Source organism: Talpa occidentalis, unplaced genomic scaffold (genome assembly GCF_014898055.3).
Source record: "Talpa occidentalis isolate TD23 unplaced genomic scaffold, MPIMG_talOcc4v2.1 talOcc4.5, whole genome shotgun sequence".
NCBI lineage: Eukaryota > Metazoa > Chordata > Mammalia > Eulipotyphla > Talpidae > Talpa > Talpa occidentalis.
Genome location: NW_023604861.1, coordinates 123,941,128 through 123,956,451, shown reverse-complemented (window position 1 = coordinate 123,956,451; position 15,324 = coordinate 123,941,128). Strand labels below are relative to the sequence as shown.

General features: G+C 40.6%; 1 protein-coding gene across 6 annotated transcripts in view; it reads left to right on the top strand.

Annotated features, from left to right (window-relative positions):
* CLIP4 (CAP-Gly domain containing linker protein family member 4) overlaps nucleotides 1–15,324 on the top strand; it is a 60,291-nt gene continuing 44,967 nt past the window's right edge. For 2 of the 6 annotated variants that reach the window (XM_054701237.1, XM_054701238.1), the window contains exon 1: nucleotides 1–247. In XM_054701237.1, coding sequence (XP_054557212.1) covers nucleotides 239–247 — 9 coding nt within the window. In that variant the 5' untranslated portion in view covers nucleotides 1–238. Of the gene's footprint in view, nucleotides 248–8,134; nucleotides 8,200–15,324 lie in introns of those variants that run through there. The other 4 variants (XM_054701232.1, XM_054701234.1, XM_037528282.2 and 1 more) reach the window with 3 other exon arrangements.

Genomic DNA, 15,324 nt, shown 5'->3' with positions numbered 1-15,324 from the left:
GGCGGAGCTGGCTGGTTTGCTGAAAGGAGGGCTCCATCACCAGCAGGCAAGTCAAGGCCTGCCACCATCTCCTGGCTATCTCTCTAACTGGAAACTACATTCGGGCCCCAGGGAGCCCATTATGAGAATACCTATTTCCATACACTCCCAGCCTACTCTCTAAACAATTTGGGCCCTTGCTGAGGAAGACCCAAGAGACCCTGAAATCTTTCCTGGGTGATACTGAGAAGACAGTCCCATGATTTGGGTAAGTGTCATTATAAAATAAATCTCCCGCCTAAGCAGGCCTGAAGAAACCTCATTGCAGCAAAGGCCTAGGTAAGCATCCAGGAAAACATGTTTTTATTTTAGGCAAATTAACCTGGGGTGCAGTCGTTGGCAATATTGTGAGGCAATTAAGACATATTTTACAAAGATGCATCCTTTCCTGCAGAACATCACCAAAAATCAGTTCAGGGCCAAAAGTAAGACTGAATGGAGTATTGAAAATGCTTCACTGGCTCCTTTTTTCTTTTTATCGTCAATGAACCAAATCTTGATACATTTTTGTTACCTAAAGTCCATCTTGTAGGTTAGTGTTCACTCTTCGTGCTGTACGTCCTATGAGTTTTGACAAATGCATATCTGGGACTGATCATTTTAGTATCCTCCAGAATCATGTCACGGTCCTTGAGCATCCTTGGTGTTCCACCTACTTGCTCCTCCTCCCAGGCCCGGCTTATCTTTTTGCTGTCTCTGTAGGTCTGCCTTTCCCTGAATGTCATATGGTTGGAATCATGGGTCAGTCCCTCAAAGGCATCAGAGAGGCTTCTCTCAATGGGCCCGGAGTAGTGTTCTGGCCACTTTGGTGTGGGAATGAGATCAATCAAGGCCAGATGAGCCTTGGGAGGTCTATTACCAGGATGAACGTAGGTTGCTTGTGGGTGAGAGCAATGAGGGTCCTGAAGTCCAGGAGAAGCTTCACTTCTTTTTTTTTTTTTTTTAAAGATTTATTTATTTATACATATAAGAACTGGGGTGTAAGCCAGAGGTGAGGGGGGTGAGAGGATACACTAGAGAGGGAATAGGAAGCAGGACAGGCAGACTGACTGAAATACACTGCTGAGGAGAACAGCGGGCATGAGGAGAGGTCTGCGTGCCATGTGGGACCCTCACCAGCAGCCGGGGATCGAACCGGCGCTCCAGAGTCTGTGGCAGCTTCGCAGCCCAGAGCTCAACCACTGCGCCACCAGGGGAGACCCGAGAAGCTTCACTTCTTGCCAGAGTACTTTGCCCTTCCCTAGCCAAGGAGAAGACCCTCCTGTTCTAAGTGTCTGTCCTTTTCCTAGTTGAAGCAGCAGACACCGCTCGCCCTTTTATGACTCAGAGGAATTAGCTGGTGGTCTAGTTTTGTCAGCAAGCACATTCTAAGAATCTCATCTTGACTCAGAGTAAGGATGAGGTCGCGCCTTCCTTGTCTGTCATATGAAGTCGTCCCCTTTCTGTTCTTGACTCCCCTGTCCAAAATGTCAGATAAATGTTGCTAGCCTGCTCCGTTACTCCTTAGACATGCCATCCTTGTAAATGCCCCATACTTATGTGGTTAAATTGATGGTTTTTTCTTTACTAACCTGTCTGTTGCTATTTTGATTATTTGTCCAGCCTGAGAAGAACCCAAGATAGGTTTAGATGATATTTTTTAAAGATTTATTTATTTATACATACAAAAATTGGGTACAGGCCAGAGGTGTGGGGGGTGAGAGGATTCACCAGAGACAGAGTGGGGAACAGAACAGGCAGACTGACTGAAATACACTGCTGAGGGGAGCAGCGGGAGAGTCAGGAGAGGTCTGCTGTGCCTTGTGGGTAGCTCCCTGGCCGGGATGGAACTCGTGCTGCAGTGGCTGCAGATAGCCTCATATGTTGCGTCTTAATCCCTTGCACCACCAGGGAGGCCCCTTAGATGATTTCTATTGCACACCCACAACAGGATACCATAGCCTTTTCAGATTGCCTTCTTTAACTTGTGAGCCTACTGTAAAATGTCCTGGGATGGTGACCGCTCCCTGCTGAGAGGACAACAAAGCAAAACCATCTGTGTGGACTTGAAGGCTGAAATAGCAATGCCAAATCTGACACCTTCAGGTAAAACCAATCTTCACCCCCAGGAAGAATAACATTTTTTAATATCCAGTGAAAATTGGCATTATCTCTATACACAAAAATTCAAAGTTGTGTCTGTTGGAACAGTTCTCTCAGAGTCAAGTCTGTAGGGCAGCATCACAGTCTCAGATTCTCACTTCGATTCTCTAATCCTCCTTGTCTAACTATCTTTGAGACTTTTTTTTTTTTTTTTACAGATAATAAACTTAGTAATGTGTTTAAGATTCCTCAGTCTTTTTGTGGCTTGATAACTCATTACTTTTTGAATACTTGATTGTTCCGATGCACCATTATTTATTTATTTATTTGTTGAAGAACATTCTTGTTGTTTCTACAGTGTTCTGAGGAGATGTGGGGTTCAGGGAGCAGGGCCCTCGGATTTCCCCTGAGAAAAGCTTCACCAGAATTTTCCTTTCAGTGGCATGCGGCAAGTTTGCAAGAAGAAAAGATGTTTGGTTGTATCCAAAAAATTAGGTTTATTAGAAGAAAGAAAGAAAAAAGAAGTTGCTCAGACACAAGTGGGAAGAAAGAACTATTTCTCGCTAGTGCAGAAATTGTCGTGCTACAGTGTTCTTCTTTTGGGGATGGGCTCATTCCTTTGTGGAATTGTTATCTATTATTAAATTAATCACCTTTAGGGTGTGATTGGGTTAATTTGTAAGGATGGGTGACTTTTTAATGACCTCCAATCTCCTGATCCCCACCTCTGGTCTGTGCCTCTATACTTCTGCAGTGATGAGTCTGTGCCTGAGGATTTTTCTTTTCTGTAGTTGGTTTAACAAATATGTTAATCATGTATACCCCCACATCCAGTTTTTGGTCTTGCAATGCCTCCATCCTAAATATTCTCCTCTTAGCTTCCATCAGTTTCCAACTTTAGGCAATTATGACTAAAGCTGCTATAAACATTTTTGTGCATTTTTTTATGTCTGCACATAAGTTTTTAAATCACTTGGCTAAGTATCTATGAGTGTGGTTGCTGGATCATGTGTAAGGCTATACTTAGATTTTAAGAAGCTGCCAAACTATTCCAAAGTGGCCTTACCATTTTACATTCCTACAAGCAATGAATGAGATTTCCTGTTGCTCCACATTTGTGCCAAAGTTTAGTATCATCACTATGTAGGATTTCTGCTATTTAAATAGCTTTGTAGTGGTATCTGTTCCATTCTGCTTAAGTCTAAGGAGAACAGTGGTACACAGTTGTTTTAATTTGCAATTCCCTAAAAGCAAATAATGTTGAGCACCTTTTCATAGATTTCTTTGTCATTTGTATGTCTTCTTTTGTGATTCAGATCTTTTGCACATTTTTCTGTTTGGGTTATTATTGTTTAGTTTTAGGATTTTTGGGTATATTTTGGGGACAAGCGCTCCATTAGATGTGCATTTTGCAAAGATTTCTTAGTCTGTCTTTTCAGTCCCTTTACAGGATCTTTTGCAGAGCAGAAGGTTTTAATTCTAATGAAGCTCAATTTGTCCATTTTTTCTTTCATGGTTCACATATTGGTGTTGTATTTTAAAAGTCACTGCCAAATGCAAATTCCTCTAGATTTTCTCCTATGTTGTTTGTTTTCTAGAAGTTTTCTAGTTTTGCATTTTATATTTATACCTATGATCCACTTGAGTTGATTTTTGCGAAATGTTGAAGGTCTGTGTCTAGATTTATTTATTTTTTGCATGTGAATGTCCAGTTGTTCCAGTACCATTTGTTAAAAACACCATCCTTTTTCCATTGAATTACCTTTATTCTTTTGTCTAAGTCTTGTGTGGGGTCTTTTGGGGCTCTCTATTCTAATCAATTATTCTATTGATCTGTCTTTTCTTTTGCCCATGCTCTACTGCCTTTATTAAAACTTTACAGCACATTTTTGAGTCTTTCCAGTTCTTTGACTTTGTTGTTCTTCAGCATTGTTTTGGTTATTCTGGCCTTTTGCTTTTTCATATTAACTTTAGAATCAGTTTTCCCATATCCACAAAATAATTTACTGGGGTATTGGTTGTGATTGCTTTTAATGAATGCATAGATCAAGTTGGGAAGAATGTAGTAATATCAAATTTTTCTATCCATGAACATGGAACTTCTCTCCATGTATTTAAATCATTTTAATTTCTTTCATCAAAATTGTTTGGTTTTCCTAATATGGATCTTATACATATTTTTTTAGATTTAAACTAAATATTTCTCTTTTGATGCTATGTTTCTATATAATTTCAAATATCTGTTTACTGCTAGTATATAGGAAAGCAATTGACTTTTATATATCAGTTCACTTTCTGAATGTCATCTTTTCTTCCTTTTGTCTACTAAATAGAAGAACTCAGCCTTTGGAGAAAGATATTAAACATTTTCTAAAGTAACTGTTTTTTAGGATTAGTTATATATATATATTTTTTATTTTATTTATTTTTTTTTTTTGTGGGACCCTTGCCGGTGGCCGGGGATCAAACCGGTGCTGCAGAGGCTGCAGGCAGCCTCGCAACCCAGCACTCAACTCAACCACTATGCCACAAGGGGAGGCCCAGGATTAGTTTTATATTTATAGAAATCTAATTTTTTTAATTTTTTTTTTTAATAGAGGCATGTTTTATTTATTTGTTTGTTTGTTTGTTTTGTTTATACATGCACTGGGTACATTCAGAAGCACAGGAGGGTGAGAGAATTCACCAGAGCCAGAGCGGGGAGCAGAGCAGGCAGAAGGACCAAAGCACACTGCTGAGGGGAGCAGCGGGCGGCAGGAGAGGTCTGCGTGCCATGTGGGACCCTCCTCTGGTGGCCGGGGAGCAGCCGGGGATCGAACCGGCGCCACAGAGGTCGCCGGCAGCTTCGCAACCCAGCGCTCAACCACTGCGCCACCGGGGAGGCCCCAGTACAGAGAATTCTTATATGCACCTTTCTCCTTCATAGTTTCCCCTATTATTGACATCTTACACTGGTGTTTGTTACAACTTCCAATTTTAAATTTAACATAGCAAGTATGTGCTGAGTACTTTTTGGGATACAAAAAAAAGAAAAGAAGATTTCTGGTCTCATGGAGTTGACATCCTTGCTAGGAAGGCAGGACAAAATGTTTCCAAATGAATAACTAATACAAAATAAACAATTGGGTTTTTCAGTGTCCTTCCCTAGTGAAAGGGAGAAATTAATGTGGTTTGATAAAATTAGGGAACAAACTATTATATGCTAAAGAGGTGAGATGTAGGAAGCCTCCAGAGGCAGTAGGATTTGGATAAGTGGAGCAAAGTCTAAGCAGAATGGAATGCACGAGGTTGCAGAGATGGGAATGTTGAAGAGGTGGACTTTATCACATGGGGCAAAGGTGAGAAATGATCTCAAAGAGCAAAAGGAATAGAGTTCCTGAGTGTCAGTGTGAGTAACCAGAACTTGATAAAGTCCTCACTGTTGAGTTTCTCAGCAGATCCATTGGATTCAGTTCTCTTAGGGCCATTGGCTTTGGTTTTGCACATACCTTTGAGGTGGATATTCTGATCATTTGCTTCTTTGGGTCAGAATCACAGGCTTATGCCATAGAGCATTTCTAAAAAGAAGCTTTGTTTTTCTGGGGGAAAAGCTACCAAATAGGGCTAGAGAGTTTTCATTTGCCACAAGAGTAGAATTTCATGTCCACACAATCAGGAAGAAGGCAGATGCCTTGGGAGGTCAAAAATAGAGCTGCAGATCCTTAGGGAAGTTGCCCTAAGTTTCCCAGACCCCTTACTGGCTGACTTACTCTTTTTGATGGATTTCTAGTGGGCAGGAAACCCATGAGGAAGGTTCTTTCGGGGGAGGGGGGGGGAAGCAATGAAAAAAATATATGAATTCCACTGTTTTAATCTCTTCTCACATGTAAGGAAGAACAAAGAGGTCATTAAATGCCCTATTTTCCCCCCTTGGTCTTAACTTATCTCAAGAGCCTCTCTAGCATTACATGTAATTGCTTATTCAGATCACCAGTAATGACATTGCAGGGACTTAAGAAAGTTTTCATAGTGAAAGGACATTTTCATATTCAGAAATTGCATCACTGCCTTCTCCACAGATATTACCTTCCTTCAGAATATCCCTCTGCACCCACTTTTCCCCACACCTCATTTCCAACTTCTACAGCCACCACCCAAGTTCATATCACTCATCTGACTACAAGGACAGCAGCATACTTGGTCTCCTTGGCTATAGGTCCCTGTCAAGGTGACTTGGTTTCAAAACATCAAACACATTCTTTTTCCTTCACAAAGTCTCACTCATCTTTCTCTGTAGAATCAGATCCTACCACCTTACCTCCCACTCTCCTGTATAATCTACATCAAATCTAGGCTCTTTGACCTGAATCTCAAGGTGTTCCCTTTCAAAACTTAGGACCATCCCAGATGCCTTGCTCCTGTCTTTGTTCCACTGCTGTTCATATTTATCCCTCTGCCTGGCTTTTTTCCCTTCCTATTTTCCTCTAAAGAACAATTTAAAATCTACCTCCTCTATGTAGGTTTGCCATTTTAAGCAAATAAAAATACCAGATATCCAGTTAAATTTGAATTTCAGATAAATAGTAAATAATTTTAAAAATATGATATGTGGGCCTCCTGGTGGCTCAAGGGGTTAAGTCTCAGCAAGGGTTTAAGCTATCACCAGCCACTGCAGCATGGAGTTTGATCCCCAACCAGGGAGCTACCCACATGGTGCAGCAGACCTCTCCTGATACACCCACTGCTCCCCTCAGCAGTATATTTCAGTAGATCTGCCTGTTTTGCTCCCTGCTCTGTCTCTGGTGAATCCTCTCACCCCCACACCTCTGGCCTGTAACCCAGCTCTTGTATTCATAAATAAATAAAATAAATCTTTAAAAAAAATGAAAGTATGATATGTATTTACATTAAAAAGTTACTTGTTTATATGAAATTCAAATTTAATTGGGTACTTACATTTCATCTGTCAAACATACCACTATTGAACCTTCTCTTTTTTTCTTTAAGATTTATTTATTTATGTGTATGGAACTGGGGTAAAGGCCAGAGGTGCCTGGGGGCAGTGAGAGGGGTGAGAGGATTCACCAGAGACAGAGTGGGGAGCAGAACAGGTGGAACTTAGATGCAGCTGGGACTTGAGCAGGGCCAGCAGACTTTGCATCAGAGGTGCATGAGTGTCCATGATGTCACTGTCCAATGCTCACAAAGATGCTAGAATATTGTTACTAGCAAGAAAGTTGACAAGTTGATGAAAATGCAGCTCCTTAGTAGGAGTGTCGTGTCTCACTGGACAATCAGAATATGGAGAGATTCTGCAATGAAGTCAGATTTTAGGCACGGGTGAGGTGGGCGAAACAGCAACATGACATCAAGAGGAGTGGAGTGCTGAGGGTGGGCTCCAAGAACATCAGCACCTTAGTGGGTGGACAGCACCCAAGGAAGCCCAGAGTCTCCTGTATTTTTGATTTTGTATTTTTAGCTCACACTGAGCTCTTGTCCAATGAGCATGTATCCAGAAGGTGATTTTATTATTATAATGCGATATAATAATCAAGTGTTTAAAATTATATGTAGGTGTTTATTTTTCTCCTGCAAACTGATTGCTGGGGTATATTGGATAAGGCAGAAACAATAGTTTTCTTTGACCCCCAAAGATCTCTGAATAACTTGTCTAACTTCAACTTGAATGCAGGTCACTACTGAGTACATGTTAAATATAAAATTTAAGCTGTCTGAAGAAATCATTTGTAACAACCATTTGCTATTAAAAATATGTTTAAGTTAAATTTAAAAAGGCTAAGACTCTCAAGGCAATTTCATTTTTAGTTGCTAAATTTTATTTCAAAATACTTGAATTTTGGACAAGTTCAAGCTATTTATTTATTAGGAACATAAAAGATATGAGCAGAAAGATTAGGTAGGAGTTTGTATTTCAAACAGTGCTGACAGATTCCATATCTTTACAAAATCATGGTGACTTCTTGTTCCCCCAGGATAGTCGCTGTGGCTTATACAACGATGTTCGAGATCATTCCTAGTCCACCCCCAAGTTACCTTTCCAGGCTCTCCTACCGTGTCTTACCATAGGCTCTGCTCCAGGTAGATCCTTTATTACCCTCCAAACACACTTTTAGCTATTCTGCTTCCAAGTCTTTCTCTTGGAAAGTGTCATGGTTGAGTTTAATATCTTAAACGAGATCATTTTGGTTCAAATTTTGGTTCTGCTACTTACTCTGTGATCTTAGATAAGTTACCTAGCTGCTCTATGCCTTCATTTCTCTAACTGGGAAGTGAAACACAAATGATATTTCTCCTTCAGGAGTAATAATTCATAAAAGTGCTAAGTACACACTAAGCACTCGGCAAATGCCTGTCCCTTGCTTATATCACTCATTATCCTCTCCACTTAGCTCAGAATACATCTCTTACTTGGAACCTTTCCCCCAGCCTGCAATGTGCGCTTTCTCTTGGGAAATCCTTAGTAATGAACTCATTGCCAGGTAGTTGGTGTTCTTTTCTCAGACTTCGGTTTTGTGATCATCCAGCATTTTATTGAACACTTTGCTAGACTCTGTGCTAAGCACAAAACTTGGAGGCAGGTTATTATCTCATTTTACAAAGGAGCCAAAAGACTCAGAGAGGCCAAGTGACTTGCTAGAGTTACAGAAAGATGATACTGGGGTTCCAACTCAGGCTGCCCACCATTAGAGCCATGACACTCTTTTCTTTATTAGAAAGCAAGGAGTGACTCTTGCTATAGCTTCCACCCTCCAGTCTTGTAGGAGGCACTCAATGTATTTCCATGGTTTGATGGACAGATGTACATTTGGTTGTCTTTCTAAGTGTCATTATTGTGTGAATATCTTGATGATGATAAAAATATTGCATGATATGTTTAATAGGCATTACAAAGATAGACTGTAACTGATTCTCCTGGGGTTGAACCCCATGTGATCCTAAGAAAGCAATTTACATTTGTTTTTACCTTCACACTTCCCTGTCCTTCCAAATATGGCTGGGTGAGGAATGTCAGAAATGATCTTATTAGCAATGCTGTTTTTGTAACAAAGGAGGCTTTCTCGTGACTCAGTACCAGCTAATTGGTCTGTCAATGGCCTTCTTTGTTAGATGAGTCATTTGATCCATTGTTGACAAGGTGCAAGCTGCTCCCTATCCACTCTGGAGAAGCTCCACTGGGTCTGACATTCTCTCAACCCCTAATCAAGATGCTATTAAAGCAACTGACAGTTTATAGTGAACAAGGATGAAAATGTACTGGTTTTGTAAATAGCTACCGGAGAGAAAACTCAGATGCTTTAGCGATGTCTGAATCCCCCACATTTAGCGTGTGTGCAGGCATGTGATGCAAAGGCAGCTTCTGTGATCTCTGAATTCCTTAGATGTAATAGTCTTACCTTTACTGAGACTGAAATTTAAAGAACCAGACCCATTTAACCAACAAATATTTACTGAATTTGTTAGATACTGTTGTATGCACTGTGGTCATAGCAGTGACAGAATTAGACTATAACACCTGCTCTCTGGGATGCTGTTGCTTTAAAACTTTTCATTATGGAAAAGTCTTCAAATTTGTAAGAAATATAATATACCCCTTATTCAACTTTAATAATTATCAGTTTTTTGTCTTCTTTTTTTTTAATCTGTCCCTCCCCCATGGTTGTTATAGTAAATTTTTATTGCGATAACATTGGTTTATGACATTATAGAAGTTTCAGCTGCAGATCACTATAATTTTTTTTTAAAATTATTTATTTATTTATTTATTTAAAGAGGCATGTATTTTTATTTATTTATTTGTTTGTTTGTTTGTTTGTACATGCACTGGGTACAGTCAGAAGCGCGGGAGGGTGAGAGAATTCACCAGAGCCAGAGCGGGGAGCAGAGCAGGCAGAGTGACGAAGTACACTGCTGAGGGGAGCAGCGGGCGGCAGGAGAGGTCTGCGTGCCATGTGGGACCCTCCTCTGGTGGCCGGGGAGCAGCCGGGGATCGAAAGGGTGCCGCAGATGCCGCGGGCAGCCTCGCAACCCAGCGCTCAACCGCTGCGCCACCGGGGAGGCCCAGATCAGTATAATTTGACATCTGTATGCACTACATAGTGATCACCACCAAACGTCTGCTGCCATCTACCACCATACACTTGACCCTCTTTACCCATTTCATTCTCCTCCCAGCCTCCTCTTCCTCTGGTCACCACCAGTTTAGTATCTAAGAGTGTGTTTTCTTTTGTTTTTTCATGTGTTGCATCTTCATATTCCACATGAGTGAAATCATACAATATTCATCTTCCTCCATCTGATTTATTTCACTCAAAGTAGACCCATGTTGTCACAAATAGCAAAAGATTTCATTTTTTTTTATAGGTGAGTAGTATTTGACTTTGTATATATACCATATTTTCTTTATACCACGCACCGATTTTTAATGGAGCACTTTAAAACAAATTTCAGACATCAAACTTTTTATCAAAAATAATTGTATGAGTCTCAAACAGATAGGGTCTGAATCTCTAACAGGTAAGGATTTTTAACAAAAGCATAATTAAAATGTCATTACATACCTGACAAAATCAATAAAAATTTCTTGATATTAGTTAACATCCCATTTGGATTAAATTCCCCCCAGTTCTGTCACCATTTTTTTTTTTTTAAATTTCCTTGTTTGAATCTAGATCCTAATAATTTCTGTGTATTGTAGGTTGTGGAAAGCTGTAAATATTTTGATCTATACTTTTTGGTTATAGGAATTGGGGTATTTGCCCTGTAGAAGTTGTCACATTTTGGATTTGGATGATGCATCCTCAGAGTGTTATTTATAATGTTCCTTTCTACCTTATGCTTTCTACAAAATGCTAGTTATATGTAGAAGCTTGGTTAGCGTTTCAGTTGGGGGCTGGTGGGCTGTTGGAACTAACATCCTCATGGAAACTGACTCAGTGCTGTTTTTGTGTGCCAGAGATGTTTTTGGAGGTATCTTGTGGCCAAAATTTGGGTGGTCTGTATGAAAAAATACAGTCGTGGCTCAACAGTGTGGGATCAAACCTGATCCTGATGCCACGAAAAGTTCCTGTTCTCCTTCCCTCTTTTGCGGCTGTGCCTTGTATGTTTGGGAGTGGCACCAACTGGAGAAGCTGGCAAGCAATGACCCCATTGGTACGAGTTATAAAAAATACATCTATCAGTGTCTTCTTGGGAACTAGGTTAAGGAAAGTGAGGAGAAACTTACAGAATAGCATGACTCTCAGAACCACTGTTAGAATATTTGAGGGGATCTTTAGGTGTTTTTGGTAAAAGATATGCAGGTGATTCAAATGTGAAACCAAGATGATAGTGCGGGTAAGGTCTTTCATTTGTGGGCCCCTTTACCAGGCAGTGCCCACTTGAAACCTTGAGAAAGAACAGGAAACAGAAGAAAGCAAGGCCAGTGAGCAGTGGTAGGTCTCCAGTAGCCCTTGGTTTGTAAGGAATTCAGAGGTAGTGATTCATTTGTTTATTAATAAAGGAGGTCATAAACATTTTTAAAACAATGTGGATGGGGCCCTCGGTTTGAGATCCCAGAATATGAAAGAAAGGATGACTCAGTGAGCAAACAGAATAATAGTGCTGCCATTTACCGACTGAGGAAGGTTATGGGGGAAGGGTTCTATTTTGAACATGTTATATTTGAGATGTCTTTTATGTACCCTAGATTAGCTGTTGAGTAGGCAGTTGAATATATGTTTGAAGTTCAGGGCTAGAGGTAGAAATTTTGGTAATCATGAAAATAGAGATGGTATTTAAAGCCATGGTTGGTTGAGATCACTTAGTAAATGAGAGATGGCTTCCAGAAAGCCCCATGAAGAAGGTTCTCAGAAAACCATTGTAAGGGCTTTTCCGAGGCATAACCGGCAGGGGCATTGTCAAGTGGTAAAACATGCTGATCATTTTTTCACTAAATACTGCCAGATTGCTGTATGGAATATATTTACCAGTTTCACTTCCCAGCAGCCATGTAAGAGGATCCCCATATTTTTGCCGTGCCTTAGAATTTTCTTTCTGATTTTTTTGCCAGGATGGTGCATAAAGCAGTGGTGTGTTGGCTCTGGCTCCATAAAACTGATTTACCATATTTCCTCCCAATTCCTTGTTCAGTGACCTCACACTAGTAGCTTCAAACTGACAGCGGTGAGAATATTTGCACCATGGAAACTGACAAACACAACAAATCCGGACCCCCTTTAGCACCCTTTCCCTCACCTCCACCCCAAGGAGAGATGTTTTTTAAATATATACCAGCAAGCTAGTGGCTCAGTCAGTATCACACTGTTTGTTTCCATTACTAGAGGCTGAGTCCCTCTTCTGTGTTTGCTTGCCATTCTGACTTTCCTTCTGTGAACTGCCTATTCTATGCTTTCCTCATTATTTTATTTTATTTTTTTAAATTTTTAAAAAGATTTATTTATTTTTATACAAGAGCTGGGGTATAGGCCAGAGGCATGGGAGGGTGAGAGGATTCACCAGAGACAGAGTGGGGAGCAGAACAGGCAGACGACAGAAATACACTGCTGAGGGGAGCAGTGGGCGCGACAGGAGAGGTCTGCCGAGCCATGTGGGATTCTCGCTGGCCTGCCAGGATTGAACCCACACTGCCAAGGCTGTGGACAGCTTCACAGCACAGTGCTCAACCCACTGTGTCACCGGGGAGTCCCTCGTCATTTTTTTAAAAATATTTATTTATTTATGCATACAAGACCTGTGGTACAGGCCAGAGGTATGAAGGGTGAGAGGATTCACCAGAGACAGAGTGGGGAACAGAACAGGCGGATTAATTGAAATACACTGCTGAGGGGAGCAGTGGGTGAGTCAGGAGAGGTCTGCTGCGCCATGTGGGTAGCTCCCTGGCCGGGGTTTGAACTCAGGCCACAGTGACTGTGGACAGCTTCTTAGTGCCGTGTCTTAACCCCTTGTGCCGCCAGGGTGGTTCCTTGCCTCATATTTATGTAGAATTTTCTGAACTTCTTTGTGTTGATTTGTAGAAGCTCCTTACATATTTTAGATTTTACTCCCTGCCTGCTTTAGCATAGACTATGTATCTCCTCCCACTTTGTCAGCTGTCTGTTACCTTTCCCTGTGGTGTTCATCATTGAAGAAATACCTTAATTGTGATATAGTCAAATCTCACCAACTTTGAAGATTTTTGTGCTATTATGTCTTATGGAGCAAACCCCTAGCCCACATTCAAAATGCAGTCCACTGCCTTTTTTTTTCTAACTTACATAAATAGGTCTTTAATTCATCCAGAGTTAACTTTGTATACAGTAGGCACAGAATTTCCAATTTAACTTTTTCTTAAAAAATTCATCCAATTACTTCAATACCATCTTCTAAATAATTTTATATTTTTCTCATTGATTTGTGGTCCCACCTCTGCACTGAGGTCCCACGGTCTGCTTCTGGGTTCTCTATTCTAGTCTACTGTTCTGTTTGTTCTTGTACTTGTACCAGACTATTTTTATCACTATGTAGTAATGACATAATTATCTGGCAGGGCAGGTTTCCTCTCTATGCTTTTCAAAATTGACTAAGCTATTTAAATTTTTATTTTTCCTCATACATTCTGCAAGTTTATGGAAGTTTCTTAAAATTTGAGTTCTTGCTGGAATTCTGGTTGGTCTAACATTGATTATAGAGACAAAAGGGACATTTTTGCAATGTAAAATAATCCTATCCATTAAATATCTTCATTTTTTTCAATATTTTTATGTTCTCAAATAGAGTGTTAGAATTTTCTCTATAAAGTTCTTGTAAGCTGTTAGTTTAATTCCTGGATATTATGCTGGACATAATTGCTATTGTGAATGGCTTCTTACTGTCTATTGGACTTCCTGGTTGCTTACTGCTAATGTAGAGGAAGTGATTGATTTTTAGAAATTTATTTTGTACTTGGCAACCTTGTAGTCACTTATTACTTCTAATAGTTGATTTCTGTTAGGTTTTCCATGGTGACAATCCTATCATTCTGTCATCGCAAATGGGCATATTTTAGGAGATCCATCTGGTGCTTGATATTCTGCATTTAACTATCTGGGCACGTTGTACTCCAACGTGACACCCTACTTCTGACAGCTAATGTCCTTATAAATCTACATTCTGGAAACTGAGTCCTTGTCTTCCTTCCCTATGAGTGATAAGGCCACACAAGGGCAGTGACCCTCTTTCTTTTTCCACTTTTTCCTAACCTTTTTGTCATGGTTTGGGGTCCTGTTAGCTGCCAGCAGAATTTCCTGATGCCGACTTTCTGTTTTCTGAATTTAGGAATCATGAGAGCTGCTTGATGCAGCATTTCCATGTCCTGACCACCCAAGAGGACATGCTCCATAGGTGAAGCAAAAACAGCAGATCAACAAAGGTCTTCATATCAGAGAGATTAAGGTTCAAATCTATTTTCTGTCCCAAAGTTCACTGAGTAAGTTCCATAGCTTCTGAGAGTTTGTTTCTTCATTTTTAAAATGAGGACAAGATGACACAGGTAACGAGCCAGACAGTGGTCATTATGCCTCTTGTTTACACAGATGTTGACCACCAATGTTGACCCCCTCCTGGGACTGCAGTTTACTGCTGCATTGTTTCTGAGAAGCTTGTTGTGACTTCGATAGTTTTAAATCTCAGTAGGTGCATCTGCACCATATCCCCATGTGCCTTCCCACCCTAGTGGATGGCTCAAGATCCAAATTATGGCCCCATATTATTGACTGGCCTGAACCTTGTTAACAAGAGCCATAACTGCTTCTAAAATCTGCAGGACCCGTGGGGGTGTTTGGGGAAGCATGATCTTGCATTCTTGGTCGTGGTCTAGGGACTAACTTCAGTTTTGTGAACAAAGGTAGCCAGGCAAGTGGGAGACTCCCTAATGGCTTGGTATCCTCATTTGCCTATGTGCTGTGTGGCATTTGGGTGTAGCAGAAAAAACCATGACCTGGCTGGTTCTAACTGAGACTTCATTATAGTTAAGAACAACTCAGCTAGCTACTCTGTCATATGCCAATAGTGGGATCTCAGAGGGATAATGGATCTCAGAGGGATAATTTAAATCAGCAATAAAAGTGAACTGTATACCTGTGTAAACTTTGGCAGGAGCACTTTCTACTACACACAGATTTTTAAGAGTTTCTATGGCTTCATACAACAGGACTCATAGTTGTTTAAAACCAGCTAAGGGCAGCCGCC